General features: G+C 41.7%; 1 protein-coding gene across 2 annotated transcripts in view; it reads right to left on the minus strand.

Moving 5' to 3' along the window:
* The window catches only part of usp5 (ubiquitin specific peptidase 5 (isopeptidase T)), a 96,545-nt gene that overhangs the window by 6,216 nt on the left and 77,262 nt on the right, over nt 1-13,067 (minus strand). Inside the window, exons 13-15 of one of the 2 annotated variants that reach the window (XM_060921607.1) lie at nt 9,236-9,410; nt 7,151-7,239; nt 6,522-6,650 (exon numbers count right to left, since the gene is read on the minus strand). In XM_060921607.1, the coding sequence (XP_060777590.1) occupies nt 6,522-6,650; nt 7,151-7,239; nt 9,236-9,410 (393 nt within the window). Of the gene's footprint in view, nt 1-6,464; nt 6,651-7,150; nt 7,240-9,235; nt 9,411-13,067 lie in introns of both variants that reach the window. The other variant, XM_060921606.1, reaches the window with a different exon arrangement.

Consider the following 13,067-nt stretch of genomic DNA (forward strand, 5'->3'; position numbering starts at 1 on the left):
TGCAGATCCGATGAGGTTTTTTTTTTTTTTTTTGGGGGGGGGGGGGGGGGGCGTTGGAGTGTCTGATTATAATTTCATCAAAGTAAATTCTGTATTAAAATTACTAAATAAGCAAATGCCGTTACAGTCCATGAAACATAGGAAGTATGAGAAGAAAACAGTAAATCAGAAAGCTGCGCACGTAAAACCAGTTGGCTGCGCGCCATTATCTGCTGCTGGCTGCACTTGCAAGGATTTCCATCAGTAACTTACGTAACTTGCGTTGGACTGATGGAAATCCTTGCGCGTGCAGTGAAGTGCAGCCAGCAGCAGATGATGGCGCGCAGCCAATTGGCTTTACGTGCGCAGCTTTCTGATTTACTGTTTTCTTCTCATACTTATACTTCCTATGTTTCATGGACTGAAACGGCATTTGCTTATTTAGTAATTTTAATACAGAATTTACTTTGATGAAATTATAATCAGACACTCCAACTCCCCCCCCCCAAAAAAAACAACTCACTCATCGGATCCGCACGATTCACACAAGTCCCCCAGACAGCCGTGAAAAAGGCGGCATCCGCCAAAAGGCGTGCCGTTTGCATCCATGCTAAACAATAAGGCCACTGGCAAATGATACCACGATAACTTATAAGTGTAATGTTTAAAAGAAAGTAATTTTAAGTGTATGGCAAACTAAAACAGGACTTTAAAAAAAAAAACAGAAGTCATAAATTAAATCATGAAAAAAAAAGTCAAAAAAAAAAAATTCAGATGAACACCACATAAAGGCTACATGCTGGTTATAATGAACACTGAAATAAATAAGCCCAAACACCCCCATTCTGTCCAAATAAAATACATCTTCGGATGTAAATATCAGCAGAAACTTTGTGCTGTGTCCAAGTTTTTGCTGTCGCTTGTTTCTTAAACCGCTGACAGGTGAGGTGAATAATACTGATCATCTCCGTACAATGACACCTGTCAAGGGGTGGGATATATCAGGCAGCAAGAGAACAGTCAGTTCCCGAAGTTGAGGTGTTGGAAGCAGGAAAAATGGGCAAGCTTCAGGTCAAGTTTTTTATAGCACTTTTAACAATAGACATTGTCGCAAAGCAGCTTTACAGAATTTAAAGTACTTTAAACATGAGCTAATTTGAGCCCTAATCTATCCCCAATGAGCAAGCCTGTAGCGACGGTGGCAAGGAAAAACTCCTTCAGACGACATGAGGAAGAAACCTCGAGAGGAACCAGACTCAAAAGGGAACCCCATCCTCATTTGGGTGATCTGAGCAACCCAATGATCTGAAGGATCTGAGCAACTTTGACAGGGGCCAAATTGTGACTGCTAGACAACTAGGTCTGAGCATCTCCAAAACAGCATGTCTTGCGGGATGTTCCTGGTATGCACTGATTAGTACCTGCCAAAAGCGCTCCAATGAAGGAGGTGAACCAGCAACAGGGTCATGGACTCCCAAGGCTCATTGATGTGTGTGGGGAGCAAATGTTAGCCCAACTGGTCCAATCCCACAGAAGGCCTACTGTAGCACAAACTGCTGAAAATGTTATTGCTGGCTATGACAAAAATGTGTCAGAACATGGTGCATTGCAGCTTGCTGTGTATGGGGCTGCGTAGCCCCAGACCGCTCAGAGTACCCGTGCAGACCCCTTCCACCATCAAAAGCACCAGCAATGAACACGAACTGGACCATGGAGCAATGGAAGAAGGTGGCCTGGTCTGAATCACCACATTTTCTTTTCCATCATGTGGGTGGCTGGGTGTGTGCGCACACCACTTACCTGGGGATAAGATGGCACCAGGATGCACTATGGGAAGAAGGCAAGCCAGCAGAGGCAGTGTGATGCTCTGGGCAATGTTCTGCTGGGAAACCTTGTATCCTGGCATTCATGACATACCACTTACCTAAACATTGTTGCAAACGAAGTACATCCCTTCATGGAAAAGGTATTCCTTAATGGCTGTGGCCTCTTTCAGCAGGATAATGCGTCCTGCCACGCTGCAAAAATTGTTCAGGAATGGTTTGAGGAACATAAAGTTCAAGGTGTTGACCTGACCTCCAAATTCCCCAGATCTCAATCCGACTGAGGATCTGTGGGATGTGCTGAACAAACCAGTTCGATCCATGGAAGCGCCACCTCACAACTTGTAGGACTTGAAGGTCATAGGCAGTGGTCGGAGGTTAAACGTAGAATATCAACTTTACTGTCTAGAAGAACGACCCAAAAAGCGAACTCAATCTTCCTAGTGTCTAATTTGCACCCTAAAATTGAATAAAACGGTTAAAATATAACGTTTTGCCCAATTTCCGAAGGTTTGTTTACATCTCACTTATGCGCACTTTCACCGCCAGGGGACCGTCGTCGTGACGTCATTTAAGCCAAACAGACTGAAGCAGCTCTGTGTTTACCTGCGAACTGAGCACACGTGTACGGACTTTGGTCGTGAGAGGTTGTGTAAAATGTCTGAAAGCAATAGTGATTTTGAAGTAGGAACTCTCCAAATTAAATATCGAGAGGATATATATCGGTGAATGTGGCTCACTGGTTTGACCTTGCGGCCTCGGAATCGGACAGCGACTCGGCCGACTCTGATCGCGGTGACCCCGGACCTCAACAAGACTCGCGCCCAAACGATTTATCCTGGTAGTTATGATAAATTCCTACTTTCGTCGTAATATTAAATAAGAGCCCTTTTGAAGAATAATTAAACCGCCCTCCCTAGTGGATGTAGGTAACGATTACTTGACAGTGCGCCGGTGGGCCACATTAGCCTGCCGTCCACGGCATTATACTATTTATAGCCGACTCTAAGCGAGGAAATGTCCCTTTGTCTCATTTCCACAATGATTGTACAGGATCCCTCAGGATTCTTGACTTGTCAATTGCAAGCAAAAGTAAAAATGTTTACCTCCAATCTTCTCCTTTTTGCTTGAGCGTTGCTGCTCCGTTTCTTCTTTGACTGCTTGATTTTGTTTCACACGCACAATCCACTCTCTCCGCCTCGTCTCCTCTTCCGGAAAAAAACAACCCTCTGGCTTCACGCGCACAACCCACTCTCTCCACCTCCATGCACACAATCCACTCTCTCTGCCTCGTCTCCTTTTTCGGAAAAAGCCAACCCACTCACTCCACCGCTTCTCCTTTTTCAGAAAAAGCCAATTCTCTCGCTTTGCCTCTTCTCCTCTTCCGGAAAAAGCCAATCTCTCTGCCTTTTCTCCTCTCTCGGAAAAAGGTAAAAACTTCTTCCTGAAGTGGTCCTGTTGTTACAGTTCACTGCACAACAATAAGGCATGGTTTTTCTTTGGAAATTCCTGAACGCACATCTGCACTCAAGCCGAACGGCAATGTACAGTAAGTAAACGGAAGTGGACTCAACTCAAGCGGTTTGTTTGGCTTAAATGACGTCACTCGCCGAGTCGTCACGAAAATAGCCGACAAATTCGCCACGATCTGCGCTAACTTATTTTAATTATTACTTATTAACAATACTTCTTGGGACCAGAAGAAAATTACAGAGGTTTTTTTTTTAACATATAAAGTTTCAAATGTGCATAAAATTAAAACCATTGCTTATAAGCTTTAAAGGATCTGCTGCTAACATCTTGATGCCAGACACCACAGCACACCTTCAGAGATCTTGTGGAGTCCATGCCTTGACGGGTTAGAGCTGTTTTGGGGGTATATGTTATAATATAACATAATATTAGGCAGGTGGTTTTAATGTTACGGCTGACTGGTGTTAAAAAAAACCTTGCAAAAATATTTCAGCTCAACAAACTGATCAGGAAGGCTGGCTCAGTCTTGGGCTGTTCTCTACAAGATTCTGAGGTGGTGGTAGAAAAGAGGACACTTGATCAACTCTCGGCCATTCTGGACAATAAAACAGCATCTCCTCCATGGGCTATTGGTTAAACAGCAGAGTTCCTTTAGTAGGAAACTAATTCGGCTCCACTGTAAAAAGGAACAGGACAGGAGGTTGATTGTACCAACGGCTCATCACGGTGCTGGGATACTATTTTGCACTGAACCAGTCTTAAAGGTCACGTATCCCTTTTCTACAAATTGATAAAGTTCCCTGAGGTCTTAATGAAATGCCTGCGACAAGTTTTGGTCAAAATACCACAAGGATTAAACACCACAGCTCCCTTCTCACCCTGTCTAAACAGTCCTGTTCAAAACGGCAGATTTGAGCGCCTGTTCCTTTAAATGATGAGCCACCGCTCACCCCACCCCCCTCTTCCAATCAGGTAGCACTTTCCTCATGAATATTCATTCACAAAGGCAGTTCTCAAGTGATGAATGGAGCTATTCAGATGTAGCCTGGGCCCGCCCATCCTAAGCGTGACGCAACACGAGGGCCTGTTGCGAGCTTAGTCTGGCCAGGCAAGCTATCTCCAGCTCTTCCAAGCTCCCGAAAAATCGGGAGCCAATCAACTTTGAGCATCTCCAACGGCCCTGGGTAGAGGCGTGTTCAAGGCAGTGACGTAGTAGAACTGCGACCGGAAGCCATAGATCGTTTACAGAATCTATGCCGGAAGCACTTCATTCACTAGAAACATTACGAACATGGAGCAGCGGCAAGCCTTTGACACAGCAGTAGATGCTGTATTGAAAGCATTCAACGGGAAGTTCTCATTGAAAACGGAGCAAAGAGCAGCCCTGGAGGTATTTATCTTCTTCCTGTTACTCAAGCAGTTTCCGTCACGTCACATACGTCAGAGGAAAGAGTGATATGATTGGTTTAAGCTTCGTCACAGCCTTTTCTGGCTTCGACCAGTAGCAAACTGAGGCATTTCAGGGAGGCGGGTCAACCACGCGCTTTGGGAAACGGTTGGGCTTAATATCTTTGCCAGACCAAATGCTCGCAGAGCTTTGAAGTCGCGTTAGCCAGACTAATTCAGATGAAGGGGTGGCATAATTCTAATGAGCTCCACTTGTGATATAGAAAGGGGAGACAAATCTGAAGGGCTTGTTGAAGTGCGGTTTATAAAATGGGGGGGGGGAAGACGGGTATCTTTTTCAGAGTTCATGAGTTGGTAGGCACTCCAGATACCCAAATGCATGCGAGTCCTTCATAATATAACTTAAAGATAAGCTCATTGGACGACAGTTGAACTTTACCACTAGGTCACTATTCATATCCATATGCACTGCCACTTCTATTCATGTTTCTTTTTCCTCATATTCACTCTATACAGCACCGATTCATTTTATCACTGTTTACAATGCACCGCCACTTTAATTCCACTCAAGTCTGCTCCTTATATCCACAATGCTTACAACCCAATGGACTATCACATCATACTCTTCGACTGCAATTTTCACCTTGCCTGGGACGGAGTCCATCAGGGGCGAGGTATTGTTTTCAGTCGGGTTTCTTTCTTTGTAAACGATATTACAGGAAAACGACTGGATCAATCTTCATGAAACTTTCAGGATAGATGGGCATTGGTCTCAAACAGAACCTCCAACATTTTGAGGGTCATCCGGTCAAGGTGACCAAAAAGTTTTTTTTTTTTTATAAAAAGTCTGAGCTTAGACTGCAGGAGCGCTGCCTCGGTAAGACTGATTGGATCACTACCTGCCTCATTTGCATACATGGTGCTGTCACTGGATGGTTTCTTGGTTCATTTACATACGCAAAGGAAGAGGTTTTGGCCACACCCACTTTTAAACCCCACTGATAATTTCCCCCGCTCTGTTGATTTATTATTATTATTATTATAAATTATAAATAAATGGACTAAAGAAATCACTTTCAGACATGTTTATACTTATTTCCTGGAAATGGCCCGGCGCTAGAGCTCAGTGGAACAAACTTTCCCTCTGTAATAAGAGTTTCGGTCATGACAACAGCATATGTATGTCAGCTTCAGTTCGGAGGTTTCAGTTTTGAAAACTGTAAGAGGCAAGACTAGAATAATAATAAAGTACAGACACTTGGTATATTTTACTTCTGTGATTTTTAAATTGTTAATTTTTGTGGCTATTGCCTCATAGAGTAAATATATATGCAATATTTACTGTATGGACATGGTATCAAAAAACAATTTTATTTATAAGCAGTAGCCACATGGACCCATAGGGTACCTATTTCATTCGCGATATCTTCCTTCATTTTCATCATAAGTGCTACCGGGCGAGGTTTGTTTTGCCTGGCAACACTTGTTTAATATATTTATTCTTATTTCTCATCTACTTATGTACCTGATAGATAGATAGGTATATCACAATCACCTTTAACTTGTAATTAAAAATTAACATTTTTCTTTTAGGACACACAATTTCTCCATACCCAAAATTGTCCCAGATTGCAAATTCAGGCATAAAACTAAAAAACAAGAGAGAGGCAACATAAAATAACAAATAAGTAGCAAGCAAAGAAAGAAAGATGTGAAATGGAAGAAAATGATGAGATGGACAGATGAACAAGGAAGAAAAGAGAAAGAGACAGACAGACTGACACAGCAGTGGAGAATAGAGAGAGTCGTCCTCCTCGTTGCCATGGGAACCCAGGATACCTTTGACCTCCACGTCAGGGGTCATGAGAGGGGGCGGAGCCACCTCTGGTAGAAGCTCCTCCCCAGGCTGCTGTCCGGCCCCCCGGAGCTCGCTCAGATCCAGTGCATCAGGAACATCAATGCTAACATCTAACAGATGAATAATGTGAGGAGCAATTACTCAAAACAGAAACAACGATTTCAGTCTGCTTACAAACATATTCAAGCTACATGATGTGCATCTTAAGGTAGCACTTCAATAACTATGCAAGTCCCTGTAAGATGTGGTTTGAGGCGGATTTCAAAAGGTAGCGTACGTCACCATGTTTCTAGGTTACAAACATGCACCAACAGTCACTAACTCTACACTCCATTAGGCTGAATAAAACACTTGTTAAAAGGAAGCAAATAGTGAACATCAATTATTTTTTGCATTTATACATTTAATGTAGCATGTAGCTTTAAAAAAAAAAAAAGATTTTTATATTTCAGGCAGATGTGTAATCATATGTTAGAAACAGCAACAATACAGTATATTAATTTAAAAAAAAAAAACACTCCCAGCACATAATCAGGACACATCATAAAGGCATCATCATTTCACATAAAATTAACTAAAAACAGTTAAACAAAGCAGATAAAATTTTTACCCAGTTTTTTAGGGACCCAGTCCAGGCCAAAAGTAAATTTCTTGATTTGGATGACAAGGTAGTCGGGGAATGAAGCAAAGCGTGTGGTCCTGAAATCCAAAAAAGACAAGAGCTCAGTCACTAGTCTACAGTCACCTGCTACAGTGTCTTGCACTCCCCCCAAAAGTCAATACTTTGTTGAGCCACCTTTTGCTGCAATTACAGCTGCAAGTCTCTTGGAGTATGTCTCTATTAGTTTAGCACATCTAGCCACTGGGATTTTTGCCCATTCCTCAAGGCAAAACTGCTCCAACTCCTTCAAGTTAGATGGGTTGCGTTGGTGTACAGCAATCTTCAAGTTATGCCACAGATTCTCAATTGGATTGAGGTTTGGGCTTTGATTAGGGCATTCCAAGACATTTAAATGTTTCCCTTTAAACCACTCCAGTGTAGCTTTTGCAGTGCATTTAGGGTCATTGTCCTGCTGGAATGTGACTCTTCGTCCCAGTCTCAAACCTCTGGCTGACTCAAACAGGTTTTCCTCCAGAACTGCTCTGTATTTAGTGCCATCCATCTTTCCTTCAGTGCTGACCAGCTCTCCTGTCCCTGCAGATGAAAAATATCCCCACAGCATGATGCTGCCACCACCATGTTTCACTGGAAGAATGGTGTTCTCAGGGTGTTGGGTTTGCACCACACATGGCATTTCCCATGATGGCCAAAAAGATCAATTTTAGTCTCATTTGACCAGAGAATCTTCTTGCATGTGTTTGGGGAGCCTGCCACATGCTGTTGAGCAAAACGCCAAAAATGTTTCCTCAAGCAATGGCTTTTTTCTGGCCACTCTTCCATAAAGCCCCACTCTGTGGAGTGTCCGGCTTAAAGCGGTCCTATGGACAGATATTCCCATCTCCGCTGTGAATCTCTGCAGCTCCTTCAGTGTTATCTTTGGTGTCTTTGTTGCATCTCTGATTAATGCCCTCCTTGCCCGGTCTGTGAGTTTTGGTGGGCGGCCTTCTCTTGTCAGGTTTGTAGTGGTGCCATATTCTTTCCATTTTGCTATAATGGATTTAATGGTGCTCCGTGGAATATTCAAAGTTTGGGATATTTTTAGAACCCAATCCTAATCTATATATTTCTTCACAACTTTGTCTCTGACCTGTTTGGAGCGCTCTTTGGTTTTCATGTTGCTTGCTTAGCAGTGTAGCAGAGTCAGGGTCCTTCCAGAACAGGTTGATTTATACAGACATCATGTGACACTTTGATTGCACACAGGTGGCTCTTAATCAACTAATTATGTGACTTATGAAGTGAATTGGTTGGACCAGCTCTTATTTAGGGGTTTCATATGAAAGGGGGTGAATACTTATGCACACTCCAGATTTCAGTTTTTTCATCTTAATTATTGTTTGTGTCACAATAAAAAACAATACTTTTGCAAGACACCGTGTGTGATATTTTATTTATATACCGTATTTTCTGGACTATAGAGCGCACCTGTATATAAGCCGCATCCGCTCTATTTAAAAAAAAATTTTTTTTTAAAAAGATATACAAGCCGCACCGGGCTATAAGCCGCAGATATCTATGTTGAAAAATTAGATATTTACTGCATGTACAGAACGATTTTGTACTGTAAATGTACATGTATGTACCTGAACAGATTCTTTCCGAACAGTGCCTTTTAACACGGCAGCAACTTTGCTGATTACAACGGAACAGAACCAAGAGAAAATAACCGGTATTTATTTACCTTCATTTCTCCTGTGTTTGAAACCACAAGTCACTTTAATCATCTTCGCTGGATTTGAAAATAATTACCAGTTAGTAATTTGTCGTGCGTGTTCTATCTGCTAAAGATCTGCTAATTCTTCTTTGCATTGATTTTTCGTCGATCTTATTTTTGATTCTACTTCCGGTTAGAGCGCCCCTAGCGGTGGAAGAAAAATCCACAGAATAGCCGCACCTTTGTATAAGCCGCATGGTTCAAAACCTAGGAAAAAAGTAGCGGCTTATAGTCCAGAAAATACGGTATTAAAAAAAAAAATGAATGAATAGCACAGTCTAGGAAGAAGAAAAAAAAAAAAAAGTGTAAAAGTTACTTACTTGGTGGCAGTGGTCTTGCCCTGCACTGCAGAGCTCCAGAAGTCTGTGAGTGTCTCTGGCTCACTGAGAGCATTCATGCAGGCAGAGAATGGGATCTGAGCTCGTGGAGCGACAGGAGGAGGGCTTCCAGATGATTCCGCCTCTTCACGCAGACGCTCAGCCTCCTGTAACTCTTCTAATGGAAAAGAAAAGAAAAATAGAAAGAGAAGCTGAATTTGAAACAATAACAGAAAAAGAGCAATTCCAGCGTGATGGACGTGACACTTGAACTCAAAATGGCAACAAATGACCTAGTGCATGTTTTATTGTCTCCCAGTATTTAAACAGGTGTTGCATATTTTAAGGCTGTACCATACTGGAGAAGTGATAGAACAAGAACAATTCCCATAGTACATCTAGGGCATGCCAGAAAACGCCAATAAAAGATGCGTTACGGATGTGACAGAAAAAGTATCACTTTTCTTGGGTGACTGTACATTTTTATCAAACTCTGTGAAATTGTAAACCTAATGTCGAAATGGAGATATCCATTTGATAGAGGGGTCCAAGGTGAATATTAAAAAAAACTTTGTTTAAAATATTTTGTATTTCATGCAGAGTTTCGGAAGGAAAAGTCAGCGTTATGGATGTGACGAAATTCCGTTATGGATGTGACGCGTCTGAAATAGACATGGCATATGTTTAGAAAATCAGCAATTTAACCACCATAACCCTTTGAAAAACTCTCTAAATATCAGCTAAAACTATCAAAGTTCTTAAATAATATTTAGGATGGCTATTGTTTTGCTGTTTTGTGGATTTTAGCATACATTTCTGTGGCTTGTGGCAATAATATAGAATTGTACATGATCAAAGTTGATTTTAGCTTGGGGTTTACATTATAAGAAAGAAAGACTGACAGTGACATATTAGGTTGGTTACAAATTGGTTCAACTTATTCACATCTGTAAAATACAGGCCTAGGTGATATCTCTGGGAGTGGTTTTGATGTATTACATGTTGCTTTATTTTTGCATGGTGAGGTTGACATTTACATGGAATTGCCCAAAACAAGGTTAAAACAGGGATGACGATATACTTTTCACTCGGTACACTTTTCCTGGGATGAGTTCTAGAAATATGTAAAGATGTATAAAATGCACTGACACACCACACAACATTAAAGGGCTCCTGACAGCAAAATTATGCTCTAAAATAGGTTTCTGTAATAAAACTACAAACACCACTGATCACTTTCATGATAGAACTAAACCAACAACAGAACGAAATCAGTAGATTTGTCTTTGTGCGAAGTTGCGTCAATCTGGCCAAGCGCTAAGCCGCTGTCAGTGGTCGCCATATTTGCCGTGACGTCACATGCAGAACGACTGCTCGGCCTTCAAGGCAGCTATGGCCGACGAAACAGAGCGATTTTCTGACCAGTCTTCAAAAACTGAGGCCCTTTTTGAGGTTGACACTGGACATGTCGGATTACGTGAAGACGAAGCAGTGGGTGGCATTTTGCCTTATCGTTTTGAGCCGTATCTGAACGATTTGCCTGCAGGTGGTGAGATTTCTGACTCAGACACAGACGACGACAGGCCCAATGCAGAGGATGTCATGATCCCAGCTGACATCGGGAGGCTCCAAAACACTGAATGGTAATATAATAATAGATCTAGTCCTCTGGGGGAGGGGGCATGCAGACAATATTACTGCACTGACTTCCTTTTAAAAAAATATGCTCTCTTGAAAGTTCATGGTCTTTTAGATTTGGGCCATTTTCTCACATTTGATAAGAATAAAAACTTCTATGAACTGATGAAATTCAATTGCATGGGATTGCCTATAAGGTCCAGCCAACACGGTATTGCAGTGGAACTGTGGCAGAATTTTGAATCATGAACAAATTCACCTATTGCTATTATTTATTAGTAAATATCTCATTACAAGATGGAGATCTACACCGAAAAATCAATAAATCATCAACAACTAATCAAACAAGTGTCACATGTCTGTCAGAGGCCCACCGGTCATTGGGAGTCCACATGTCCCGCGCACTTGTTTTGCCCACTCTTCGCGTCTGATGGGATCCTTGGGAAAGGTATACAGACTACCCGGCTTCCCTGGTGTTCGAGCAAAATCCAGCCACACAACGAGCAGGCATATTCACCAAAATAAACGACTCAGACGCAAAAATATTCACTTGCGAAGCACTGGTGAATAACGAGAAGTTGAAAAAATGTCTGTCAGTGGTTCTGCATGTGACGTCATATCCGCCTTCTTCCTCGGCCGTGGGTTGGCTCGCTATGATATCGATTTATCTGCGTGGCGGGCCATTCAAAATGATGTTTGTTACTATTCTGTCGTGCGATGTGTGAAGTAAATACACTACCGTTCAAAAGTTTGGGGTCACCCAGACAATTTTGTGTTTTCCATGAAAAGTCACACTTTTATTTCCCACCATAAGTTGTAAAATGAATAGAAAATATAGTCAAGACATTTTTCTGGCCATTTTGAGCATTTAATCGACCCCACAAATGTGATGCTCCAGAAACTCAATCTGCTCAAAGGAAGGTCAGTTTTATAGCTTCTCTAAAGAGCTCAACTGTTTTCAGCTGTGCTAACATGATTGTACAAGGGTTTTCTAATCATCCATTAGCCTTCTGAGGCAATGAGCAAACACATTGTACCATTAGAACACTGGAGTGAGAGTTGCTGGAAATGGGCCTCTATACACCTATGGAGATATTGCACCAAAAACCAGACATTTGCAGCTAGAATAGTCATTTACCACATTAGCAATGTATAGAGTGCATTTCTGATTAGTTTAAAGTGATCTTCATTGAAAAGAACAGTGCTTTTCTTTCAAAAATAAGGACATTTCAAAGTGACCCCAAACTTTTGAACAGTAGTGTATGTCATTTTATTCAACTCAATATGGCTGAAATTAACAATTTAACATATTTTTTGCTGTCAGGAGCCCTTTAATGAATCACACTGTGGAGAAGAGAGGAAAAAAAAAACCGCAAAAAAAACCCGCCCATACAGTTCTCATCAGGCAGAAAATAGGACTTTTATTTATAACAATCAGTTTCTGATAGGGGGCGGCACGGTGGTGTAGTGGTTAGCGCTGTCGCCTCACAGCAAGAAGGTCCTGGGTTCGAGCCCCGTGGCCGGCGAGGGCCTTTCTGTGCGGAGTTTGTATGTTCTCCCCGTGTCCGCGTGGGTTTCCTCCGGGTGCTCCGGTTTCCCCCACAGTCCAAAGACATGCAGGTTAGGTTAACTGGTGACTCTAAATTGACCGTAGGTGTGAATGTGAGTGTGAATGGTTGTCTGTGTCTATGTGTCAGCCCTGTGATGACCTGGCGACTTGTCCAGGGTGTACCCTGCCTTTCGCCCGTAGTCAGCTGGGATAGGCTCCAGCTTGCCTGCGACCCTGTAGAAGGATAAAGCGGCTAGAGATAATGAGATGAGATGAGTTTCTGATAGGAATGTAATGAATCCATCACTAGTAAATGCTATTAAATGACAGATCTTTGGTACCACAATACTTTTTATTTATTTATATATATGTATTTTTTATATATATATATATATATATATATATATATATATTTTATATATATATATATATATATATATATATATATATATATATATAAATAAAAAATACAACCCCGATTCCAAAAAAGTTGGGACAAAGTACAAATTGTAAATAAAAACGGAATGCAATGATGTGGAAGTTTCAAAATTCCATATTTTATTCCGAATAGAACATAGATGACATATCAAATGTGACCGCTCACCGAATCCAGGGACACATGTCGGCCGAAACGAATCAGAGATAATC

Source organism: Neoarius graeffei, chromosome 5 (genome assembly GCF_027579695.1).
Source record: "Neoarius graeffei isolate fNeoGra1 chromosome 5, fNeoGra1.pri, whole genome shotgun sequence".
NCBI lineage: Eukaryota > Metazoa > Chordata > Actinopteri > Siluriformes > Ariidae > Neoarius > Neoarius graeffei.